The 12,500-nt window shown below is 34.3% G+C and overlaps 1 protein-coding gene across 1 annotated transcript in view; it reads left to right on the forward strand.

The window, feature by feature from the left end:
* LOC137630193 (uncharacterized) overlaps positions 1–10,172 on the forward strand; it is a 14,434-nt gene extending 4,262 nt beyond the window's left edge. Inside the window, exons 2-6 of the mRNA XM_068361638.1 lie at positions 5,583–5,958; positions 6,125–6,314; positions 7,147–7,339; positions 8,560–8,723; positions 9,840–10,172. Coding sequence (XP_068217739.1) covers positions 5,645–5,958; positions 6,125–6,314; positions 7,147–7,339; positions 8,560–8,723; positions 9,840–10,109 — 1,131 coding nt within the window. The 5' untranslated portion in view covers positions 5,583–5,644 and the 3' untranslated portion in view covers positions 10,110–10,172. The remainder of the gene's footprint in view (positions 1–5,582; positions 5,959–6,124; positions 6,315–7,146; positions 7,340–8,559; positions 8,724–9,839) is intronic.
* Positions 10,173–12,500: the final 2,328 nt, after the last annotated feature.

A 12,500-nucleotide genomic window follows, 5' to 3' on the forward strand; every position in this document is an offset into this window, starting at 1 on the left:
ATTTTAAGAATAACATTAAAACTGATTTTTTATACATGAACTATAAAAAGAGACTTATGTCAGCCTGTTCAACATAAAAAAATTAGCTGCAAGTTTGAACTTTTAAAGATCTACCGATTAGGATGATCATTTCACAACTTGTTCATAGCTGGAATAAAACTTCTAGAATACTGTGCAGTGTTGAGCCTCATGGTGGAGAAGACCTGACTATGAGAGTTAAATGCATACCTAATATTACGAATAGGATGGAACTGTCCGGGCAGATTTAAATGTAAAGGATGGCTAGAATTATGAAAAACTTTATGCAGCATGCATAACGAACTAATTAAACGACGGTGCCAGAGATTAATATCTAGAACAGAAATAATAAATGTATTAGACCGTAAGTTACTGTCCAACAAATTAAGATGACAATCAGCAGCCGAAGACCAGACAGGAGAACACTACTCAAAACAAGGTAGAATGAAAGAGAATTAAAACACTTCTTCAGAATAGATTGATCACCGAAAATCTTACAAGACTTTCTCAATAAGCCATTTTTTTAGTGCAATTGAAGAAGACACAGACCTAATGGGTTTCTCAAAACTCAAAGTATAATTGTATGTAGGTTAAGGACAGTGGCTCCTCAACACCCGAATCACAGCATCAATAATGTTTTTTTTTTCTTTCTTTCTTTTTACTGTGTATGGCTCTTTTAAAATTCTCGGTGGGATTCTTGATACCAAATTCCTCTTTGAGAAACACATTCGGTCTGTCTCTTCTTCAATTACACAAAATGAGCTTACTAAGGAAGTCTTTAAAGATTTTTGGTGATCCATCTATTCTAAAGAAGTATTTTCATTCTTTAATTCTGCCTTGTTTCGAGTATTGTTCTCCTGTCTGGTCCGTAGAAGCTGAATCTCATCTTAATTTGTTGAACAGGAACTTAAAGTCTATTACATTTCTTATTTCTAGATACCAATCTCTGACATTGCCGTTCAGTTAGTTCGTTATGCATGTTGCATAAGATTTTTCATAATTCTGATCATTCTTTGCATTCAGATCTTCCAGGACAGTTCCATCCTGTTCGTAATACCAGGCGTGCAGTTAATTCAAATAGTCAAGCCTTCTCCATCATGAGACTCAATACTACACAGTATTCTAGAAATTTTATTGCAACTATGACCAAGTTGTGAAATGACCTTCCTAATCAGGTAGTTGAATAAGTGGAACATCGTAAGTTTAAATTTCCAGATCATTTTCTTATTTTGAACAGGCTGACATGAGTCTCATTTTATAGTTTGTTCATGAAAGATCTATTTTATGTTATTACTGTTCTTAAAACATGTTATCTTAATTATTCATTACCTCTCTTGTAGTTTATTCAATTCCTCACTGGATTAAGCCCTTGGGCTAATATCATCCTGATTTTTCAACTACAGGTATAGCTTACCTAATAATAAAAGTACAAATAATAATAACAACAAGTGTTTCTGACGTTATGCCACCTGTAAACAAAACACAATAGTCAAGCCCTCTCCATCATAGGGCTCAATACTACACAATATTTTAGAAGTTTTATTGCAGCTGTGACCAAGTTGTGAAATGACCTTCCTAATCAGGTAGTTGAGTCGGTGGAACATCGTAAGTTTAAATTGGCAGATAATTTTCTTATCTTGAACAGGCTGGCATGAGTCTCTTTTTATGGTTTATACATGAAAGATCTATTCTATGTTGTTACTGTTCTTAAAATATATTATCTTAATTATTCATTACTTCTCTTGTAGTTTATTCATTTCCTCACTGGATTAAGCACTTGGGCTAATAATCATCCTGCTTTTTTAACTGCAGGTGTACAAATAATAATAACAAGTGTCTCTGACGTCATGACACCTGTAAACAAAAACTAATAAATCAGACACGTGTGAAAAAATAAAAATTTGTATTTTGTGGACTTCGTGGCCGATATTAGAGTTATCAAAATTCCCACAATAAAGCTGGACTCCACGATGACATTAACCGTTCACGTTATTAGAATAAACCGATTTCTTGGCCCCTGGTAAGAAAGGCTAGAGAAGGCTTATGGGGACGCCTAAATCACTACTTTAAAGCGTCTGTTTTTATCTATATCTTATGGGAAGGATCTTTATCCTTTGACACTCAAATCCATCTTCCAATTTAGAGCCGAAAGGAAGGAAACAGGTGGAGAAGACGCCCTTAACCCCACGGGATACTTGTTGAGAGGAGGTAAAACTTGTATACTGTAGTAGTAGCAAGACCCAGGGAGTCAAAATTACTGGGTTTCGAGTAGATGGCTTTTGAGCAAGAGAAACAGGACGATGAACAAATTGTTCCAGTTGAGGTTTTATTGCAAGAATAAAGTTAAAGTTGTAGTTAAAGAGGTGTTAGAAGGTGGCTAAGGACAGAGAGGATGCTCGCATGTGTTTTATCTGTGCAGATAATTATCTGCACAGATAAAACACATGGTCTCTTTCACCTGCATTTCACAGAATAGAACAGCCACTCTCACTTTTACCAGGTAAAATATTTCTTGTTACCAATGAATGTCCATATTCAACCCCACCAAAGCAAGCAATATAGAGGCAAAAAATAACCGTACTCTGTCAAACTTTCTAAGATCGCCAGGGTGGGGTCAGGTAGTAAATACAGAGTTGTCAGATCTACGGTAAGGTCTTTTAAATACAGCTTGTCAAAACCCTCGATACACAATGCGCTAATCTACTTTCTAATACTTCTATCCTTCCCTTTTCTACAGGCTCCAAAAATTCTCCACTTTCTTCACATGACCCAACCATCTAAGGCCAATAAATATATAGTACATAAATATGTACATGTATATAAACCATTGTACAGACATTCCAAACAGCCTCCCACAGTTCTCCATTTTCTTTACATGACCAAACCACTCAAGATCAATAAATATACGTAAATAAATGCGTGCATGTACGTAAACTGTCATACGCACATTACCAGAGATACTTTAATGTCAAAAGCCTCTTCATGATCTAGAGGCATCCAAAGGGAAAAAGTCTTTTTTTGCAAATATAATATCCTTTCCTCTGCCTCATTGCCAAGCTGCGTCTCCTGGCTAGGTTCCCATAGAGCAATATTTGAGGAGAATTCTCTTATCTTGAAAAAATCGAGATTTGCTTAAGACCTCAGGATTCGAAGGAAAAGGTTTGCTTCTTAAGTACACCAGTTTACTTATTTCTTCATTTTCATTCCAGATTCGATGTACTCCTTCCTATATATTCTTACGAAGCTGGACAGACATAAGTAGATAATTTTATACACGTTTTTCATTTGTGTATTTAAGAGATGTATAACCAGCTCGTAAGGTAAGTTCCACTCATGTAGGATTAAGTCAATATGTGTAAATTATATAAGACTGTCGTCATTCATTTAGTTATATTTTCATTCAGTGCCATATATATATATATATATATATATATATATATATATATATATATATATAAATCTTTGTCATTTTAAAGAATTAAATTTTCATTTCACATAGTTTTGTTACGAAGCATTATGTAAATTTGTTAAAAGGTATGCTGTATGACACACGCTAGGGATTGCATCATGTTTCCACTTGGTTAGAAGTTGCAAGAAGGATCTAGACTAAAAAAATTTCCTTTTTATTATTATTATTATTATTATGAAAGGAGGTGGGCGGAGTTAGCTGAGTGTTGCCTCATTGGGCGACGAATGGGCCCTACTTCAAACTGCAAAGTTCGTAACCTGATGCCATGAAAGGCCACCATTAGACCATGCCTCCATGCTACGAGAAGGCTGAACTGGAGGATTTCAAAATGAATTAGGATGGTTTATAAGGGCCCAGCAATGCAGTGATACATATACGTTTCCCACCAAAATGTATTTAAAGATGTAATTGGTACTTTATCCTTGTATCCTTGTTTTGTTATTGGATTGTTATCCTAAGTTGTTAACAGTGAGTTCTGCTTACATCTCTGGTGTAAATATGTTAGTTACTAATAAACCGTTAAACAGCTAACATCTCTTGAACATCTGCTTATCACAGAGGAACCAGAGATCTAGCCTGACCTTTAAAAAGAGCCAACTTCCGACATTCCTCTCATCACCATCTATCCAGCCACTACATATTTCCTCTCATACGTGAATAGTGATTTCTCTCCAACATATACCGTGTATAGTGTTGTTCAAACATTGGTGATATTATTGTGTGTTTAATTTAAAAGTATATTGTGTTAATTTAAGTACATTTTATATGAAATTTTTTTTCGTGACTGGCCCTGTGAGATTTGGTTAAAAGGTGAAGTGTATTTATTTTTGCTTAACCGTTCGGTAACCTTGTGTGACCCCAAAGGTTGTAAATGTAACAGATACGTATATGAAAGTGTAAATCTGATTTATTTTCTAAAGTGTTAAAGTGTTATTTTTTCATTAATTGTCAAAATTAAATATTTTCATAAATTATTTTCTAGTGAAACAAGTGATTGTATAATCTTTTGAAGTGTCATTTTGTCTTAGTCTAAGGTTTAGTTCAGATTTAAATTTCGAGTGATTTATTTTTGGTATTATTTTTCAATTTTTTTCTTATAGAATACTGTATATATATTTTTGTAAAGTGTGTATTATTTCGATCACCAATAATTATTTCAGTGCTTTGCTCGTATCCCCTGACTAAGAACCGAAGTAAGAGGTTGGTTTTAGAATAGTTCGCGTTATAAGTAACGTAATCACCTAGTTTTGTTTTGAGTGTAAAATAAAGAGACCTTTTAGATATTCAGTATTCATATATATTACTGTCTGGGAGTTGCGTATAGCTCTCAGAGCTCGGAAGTATTCTATTGTGTATTAGATTATGTAATATAAAGAAGGTGAGTTTTGGAGCTCAGGAATTTATGTAATTCGGTAGTCGTAATAATATGTAATATTTAGATATATTTCATTTTATCAGTCTTTGTATAAATGATCAAAGTAAATACTGTAGTACATAATATTGGCATCATACGTAGCATTTTTTAATATGCTCATGTTTTGAGGGAAAACAAAAATAAAGTTGTTCATTTATTTATTTTTCATCAATGCATGAATCATTAACTTTCTTCAGACCCTATGCACACATACAAAATTTGGCGATATCATTTACTTTATAAAGTATCAAGATCATTTATTGGTAAACCATGGGTATAATAATACACACATTCAATAACAAATTTCTAGGACAATGCATCGGTTTGTGGGAGTCACTTGACATTGACAGCAACCTTTTGAATCCCAGTACAGAGAATAGGAGCCTTACACTCAGAACTGGCATTTTCAGGCAAAAAGTATACCATATCTACAGTTTTAGAAATGCAACTTAGGTTTCAACTATTAATATATATAAGATATATTCAAAATATCTGTTGAAGACAAAGCACTACATTTCAAGAAATGTAACATATTTCAATAGACTCCTTAATGCTAATATGATTACCATAACATAATATTGTCATTGTATGATATCTCTATCAACCTCTCTGAAAGTTTGACACAGTATATGAGGTATTTCTTGTTCCACCAACTGCAATTAAAAAGTCTTAAACTTTCAGAAAAAAACTAAGAAGCTGAAGCTGTTGTCCCAGGCAGCATAAGACCAAAGTAGGGCTACACGATGGCAACCAGCTGGTACAGGCGCTGCGCTCTGCTGTCGATAATCGTCTGTGTGAACCTCACTCTCATTGCCTACTACACCAACAGCCTCTTCTTCAACGGAACACGTATGCCACTACTGTTCCAGAACATCCCAAATAAGATCAAAGAGATCCCGAGATTATTCAAAAGGCCTCCCCACTTCAGTAGGTATTTTGACCGGAATTGTTACCATTATGATGGTCTTGAAGCAAGATTCATTTGTGATGGACCCTACTTTCACTTTACAAAAGAACGTATTTTGGACTGTGTATGGAAGTTATGGAATACTACAAGGTGAGATTTGCCTTTTTTCTGAATTATTTGTTCTGAATTAATTTTCTATGGTTATGAAAATGAAAGTTGTTGAATTTGAATCCGTGAATGATCTGATTTATAATATTGCATTTCTGTTAAAACCTCTATATGCTTATACATATTTTATTTTTGACATATCTATCAGGGATCCCAAAGAAATTGACCCTTGGCAAAATCAAGCAGCGCATGCGAATGTGTCTGCTTCAGACGTGGTGACGCGTCCCGCTATTCACATCATGTTTTTTGGCGATTCCCACACGAGATACATTTTCGAAGTTCTCGTGAAACGTATTGCCAGTCCGGATATCAAATACAGGGTTGCAAGTTTTAAGAGGGTGGGTAATCTCTTCCACGTTTAACTTTATTAATCGCCATGTTATTTCCGATAGACAGTTTGTAATAAAGCTGCTTACATGTTTGATTTATTTTCTTGTTATCTAAAATAAAATATCCTTTGATTTAAACACAAAAATGGGATGTTTATACGGACATTAAAAGAATAATACATAAACAACTGTGATTATTGACATTATGTAAATTTTCTAATAAAACTTGCACTTTGTTCCTCTACCACGGACATCGTCTGTGATCACGGTTCGATTCAATTTAAACTCGGGAAGTAACGTACTTGGTACCATTTGGTTTCATTTCTTGCTCTTTGAAGCTTAACACTTCTGTGACCTGAAGTACCAGCCATTTGACCGAAGCTAATGATCACTTGACCTTTGTGTAATTAAAGCCATTTGACCCAAATCCTCCGGGTTTACATTGTAAAGCTGTTTTTACCAATTCGGTCACGCTCTCATAGCCTGATCTCTGTATGCTAATTCAAAGAATAAGGGAAAACTTTGCCACATAAATTCGTGGAAGTCAAAAGAGTAGACACTGAAAGTAGATTATATGGCATTTAAAGAATCACTACCGTCTGTTTACCTCCGCCGACAAAGTTGGGAGAATGTTATGTTTTCGCCCTTGTTTGTCTGGTTGTTTGTTTGTGAACAACTTCCTGGGCACACTTTTACTCATAAAGTAATGAAACTTTCATGGATTAATTGTTATATTGAGACGTGGAAATTATTCAATTTTTAAAGTCCTAGGTCAAAGGTCAAGGTCAAGGTCGAGCAATGTTCTCTTGAATGAGTAGATTCCATCTTTGTGTCATTGCAGGACCAATGGGAGGACGTCTACGTCATGATGGCCAAAAGGAGGCAAATTACCCACGAGGATTATCACAAAGTCATTCACCTCGGCGTCCCACTCAAGATTACCTATAGGTGGAACGCCTTCCTGGAGGAGTTGCCTTCATCTCTGGAATCCTGGATCGCTGGAAAGGAGCCACGGCCGAATTTTCTGCTTTATGGTTATTTTTTTTTTCTCCTTTACACGTTTGTTAATCTTTATCTTATAACTTCCCGATCTTTATATTGCATTTGATCAGCAGTATACAAGAGTTTATCTAAACTAAAAACGTTAAGTACTTTCCCAGATAAAAAAAAATGATCTATTAAAAATGATAAGATTAATTTATAACGTAATCACAGCAGTCATGAACCATTAGTTTACCTATAGGGAAGACTTCAATCAAAATTCTGATCATTGGAACGAGATTACCTTCCATAGCCCATCAATCGATTTCTTCATTTACCAATTTAGACATAGTAAGAGAATTTCACTAATGATGAATCAATAAAGTTATGATCAACAGTTAGTATTTGCCTATTGAAATGCTGTCTGTGATTCGAATTGTGTCAAATCACAAATCATGCTGTGTTGATTGTCCGGCTAAGATGATCAATTACGAGATTTAATTTCGTACATTTACATGGAAAATATGTATTTTTTTGTGGTAAAAGCTTTCGGATGTCTTTCTTAGCAACTGGCCACGCAGGTTTTTGATAACTGACTGTAACATGCATATTTTACATTGAAAATAAATACTGTGAAAATAAGGAGAGAGAGAGAGAGAGAGAGAGAGAGAGAGAGAGAGAGAGAGAGAGAGAGAGAGAGAGAGAGAGAGAGAGAGAGAGAGAGAGTGCTTTACATCAACCCTTTCGATCACACTCCTGGGTGGAATTTTCCCTGTTTGGGTAGCAAAAGTTCCAGACAAAACCTTTTTAGTAAACGCTCTAGGACCGGAAGTTTTCAGGCTTTTGGTATTTCTCTTTGGTGAGAGATAGAACTTTAAAGGAAATTTCGCCAAAATTATATTTAAATGTGGAATAAATCATGTGATGTTTGGCCAAAAATTCAGTTTTGTGTAAAAGGTTTTACTTAACATCTGAAAATAACTATTAAGTGCCGAAATAATAGAATATTATTCCATCATTTAGCTGAAAAATATCAATTTTTATTGATATATAATTTTTCACAATTCATTAGAAGTATTTGTAAATAACAAATGAAAATTATGGTTGGTACTAGACATCAGTTAACCTTTTCAGGCAGAGAAAAGAAAGAAATTTGTCTTGTGGAAACTTATTTACTTCCAAGTTACAATACAGAAAACTTTTGATAAACATATATTTGATTCATTTATTAAGAACGATAACTATACAATTTATTCTCTTATTTACTTCTTAGGTACAGCTTTGCACTTCATGAAGGCTACGAGAAAAGTGTACCGAAAGTTTGGAGCTAAGACGGCTTCAGAAAAATATGCAAACCAACTCAAAGTTCTGGCGCCTCTGGTGGATGAATTCGCCAAAACGACGCCCACCGTTTTCAAGCTTCTGGATCATATACAGGTGCTCTTATTATTCTCGTGTCTTCTCCTGAATTAGGGACCAAAGTAAAGTCAAAGAAGTAGGACAGCTACGTGGGAAAAGACCACAAACGACAAGTGAATATTAAAAGACAGTAGGTAGTAGGTTGGCCAGGGCACCAGCCACCCGTTGTGATACTACCGTTAGAGAGTTATGAGGTCCTTTGACTGGCCAGACAGTACTAAATTGGATCCTTCTCTCTGGTTACGGCTCATTTTCCCTTTGCCTACACATACACCGAATATGCTGGCCTATTCTTTACAGATTCTCCTCTGTCCTCATACACCTGACAGCACTAAGATTACCAAACAATTTTTCTTCACCCAAATGGTTAACTACTGCACTGTAATTGTTCAGTGGCCACTTTCCTCTTGGTAAGAGTAGAAGAGATTCTTTAGCCATGGTAAGCAGGTCTTTTAGGAGAAGAACACTAAGAAATAAAACCATTGTTCTCTAGTATTGGGTAGTGCCATAGTCTCTGTACCATGGTCTTGGGTTAGAGTTCTCTTGCTTAAGTGTACACTCAGGCACACTATTATATCTTATTTCTCTTCCTCTTGTTTTGTTAAAGTTTTTATAGTTTATACAGATGTTACGCTTAAAAAGTTTTATTTTTCCTTGTTTCCTTTCCTCACTGGGCTAGTGGACCTGTTGGGCTTATAGCATCCTGCTTTTCCAACTAGGGTTGTAGCTTAGTAAATAATAATAATAATAATAATAATAATAATAATAATAATAATAATAATAATATACAAACAGATAAGGGGTCAAAAGGGATGATCATGTAAAATTTTAGTGTCGTTTACAATGAGCTATACATAGCAAACTGTAGTAGTTCTCCCTTCAGGATATCTAAGTATTAATTATTCCCTTTTATAATACTGATTATAATACTAATAGTTTTTCATTTTGATTTATCCTCATCTTTCTTTCATATTTAGGTCAAATTTAACATGCAGCCGAAACGCAGTAAAACTAAGTGATAATTTTGAAGAATTTTGTCATGCAAACGGGAAGATTTCTTAATCATAAGACACATTTTTATGTAAGAATAAAGGCTAATAACATAGAGATTTTGTCCTTTTCTATTTCTAACAGGATCATCCACAAAACTCCGTCGAAAACAAAGATCATATCGACTTATATAATGACATTGCCCGCGAGACGTTGGCTGGAGATCATGCTGCACTGTGGGATAGCGCCCTGCCATTGTCTGACATCTACAACGCAGAATGTAAAAAACATTTTAGACACTCCCAAAAAACACGCCTATGGATATGCAGAGACAGGAGACACATTGGATTTGTCATGATTGAACAATATCTCGATATGTATCTCAACGCAATTTGCAATAAAGTACCTAAATGAGTTTCTGTTCCGAACCGTAGATTGCGTCGCAAGAGAAGGAAATATGATACCGGGAATATCAACACGCACAGTAATCTGCTTCTCTCTCTCTCTCTCTCTCTCTCTCTCTCTCTCTCTCTCTCTCTCTCTCTCTCTCGGCCCTTAGGCAAATAATATTTAGGTAAAATGAAAACTCCTACAGATCAAAATTCTTAGAATCAACTGGAAAATTCCAAGGGCCAGATAAGGAACCCACATTGACAAGCAGCATCACGAGAGTTCCACTCAGAATCCTTTAATTATTAAATTCCACCCAGACGTGCTGCATTGAAACCTAACGTGACTGGGTCATGGATATTAAGTCATTACGAGAGGGAACGAAAGAGAACTGCAAAACACGTTTGGTGCAAATATTCAATTTTCTTTAGCATTTGTCACACTATGTTCTTAGAGGGGGCGTGGCAGTCTAGCTGAAATGTGCAACACAAACCAAAGGTGACAAGAAGATCCCGGGATACGTCTCTGAGCGCAAATCTGCATTTCTGTATCTGCGTGAACATCTGTCCACACTTTTTTAGAGTTGCTTTTATGATTTTAATGTGTTGACATGCCTCTTAAATTGATAACGAAGTGGAAGATACAGTCAGAATTTTGTGATTTACTGAGTAATTTGTATTTGCAAAAGTTTTTCATTAGTAAAAACTCGGAAAAAAATATGAAGAAAATTAGTATCATATTTTTAAATGAGGAATTCCCATATGAATGATTTGCAAACCAAAAAGAAATGCTAATTCCCGATTTAAATCACCAAGAGAAGAAGTAAGGAAACATTATAAATTGAATTATTTCTACTATTTTGGAAATCCCTTTGCGTTGCTATCTGAATCACTGAAGTTGAATCACGTTTTGTTAGCGTTAAAACATCCCATTGAAAAAATAAATAAATAATTTAAACTAAACGCGGATGCTCTAAATCCTTGATATTTCAACTCAATGGTTAAATCTATAATATGAAAATATATTTGGAATTTAAAATTAAATCATATCAAATGCATATCATAATTGAAAATAATGCCTTTCTCAGACCCATTTAAATATTCCTAAAGAGATAGGTAAGATAAAGTGTGCAGTGTGTGTGCATATCTAAAAATTTAGCCTTCATTTTTGACGAGACGCGGCCACTTGTGTGTGTGTATATATATATATATATATATATATATATATATATATATATATATATATATATATATATATATATATATATATATATATATATATATATATATAAATATATAAATATATATATATATATATATATATATATATATATATATATATATATATATTTATATATATATAATGGGCATAGGAGTAGGGGACTATAGGCCCCCATTTTTTGCCAATAAATTTACTTCTTTGTCTTTTATATATATATATATATATATATAAATATATATATATATATATATATATATATATATATATATATATATATATATATATTAATGGGCATAGGAGTAGGGGACTATAGGTACCCAATTTTGCGAGTAAATTTACTTCTTTATCTTATACTTCAGAACTTCAGCATTAAACTGTTCTTGGTGAGGTTTCGTCATGAAAATATGTCGTTACTCATCACGAGAATTTTTTATTTTTTCCTTCGTAGCTCACTCATTTCGCCATGCTTTCAACATTATTTTCCTTTCTTACGTTATTTATTTGGGGTTCATGACATTGAAGAGGATTTTTCCTACAAAATCCAGCATTTTTATTTACGTTTGCAAAAGATTTTTAGGTAAAAACAGCATATAAAAAAGTTGTATTAAGTTTTTTCAGCGCTCTTTTCACCTTAAATTCGTGTTTTTTTTTGTATATTTGTTTTAAGATATGGATATTTTTTCAAGGTAATACTCATCATCTACCTTTAATCTGTGTGTGACCAAAGAACCAGATATATATTAGGCAAACTAAGTGAGGTATAAAGCAAAAATTAACATGTACTGTAAACAAATGCAATGTTTTGCTTCGTCGTCGGTCAGTGGGAGGGGAGAATGCATAAACCAACAGCCAATCAGCGACGAGCTTTCAAACCGTGCTTCAGCTCTATTTACCCCCTTGGATGAAACAGACTTTGGATTATGTTCTAAAGCTTTAGTAAGGTTCCAAGTTTTTGGATGCTTAAGTTAATACTGGTAGAGCCACGTGATTAATACCTTTGTGTTTAGAGAAAGTGGCATTCTACGTTTCATCTCTTTTTGTTTACCAAAAGCTCTCCATCACATGCCTATCCTTTTATTAATTTCGGTTAGCCTTGGAAAACACTTATTGTCTGTCCTAAGTACGTATATTCATTAACAATCTATAGAGGTGCGTCCTTAACCCTTGTTTGTTGTCTCTTCATTTTCTTTGAAC

This window comes from Palaemon carinicauda, chromosome 38, assembly GCF_036898095.1.
Source record: "Palaemon carinicauda isolate YSFRI2023 chromosome 38, ASM3689809v2, whole genome shotgun sequence".
NCBI classification, from domain to species: domain Eukaryota; kingdom Metazoa; phylum Arthropoda; class Malacostraca; order Decapoda; family Palaemonidae; genus Palaemon; species Palaemon carinicauda.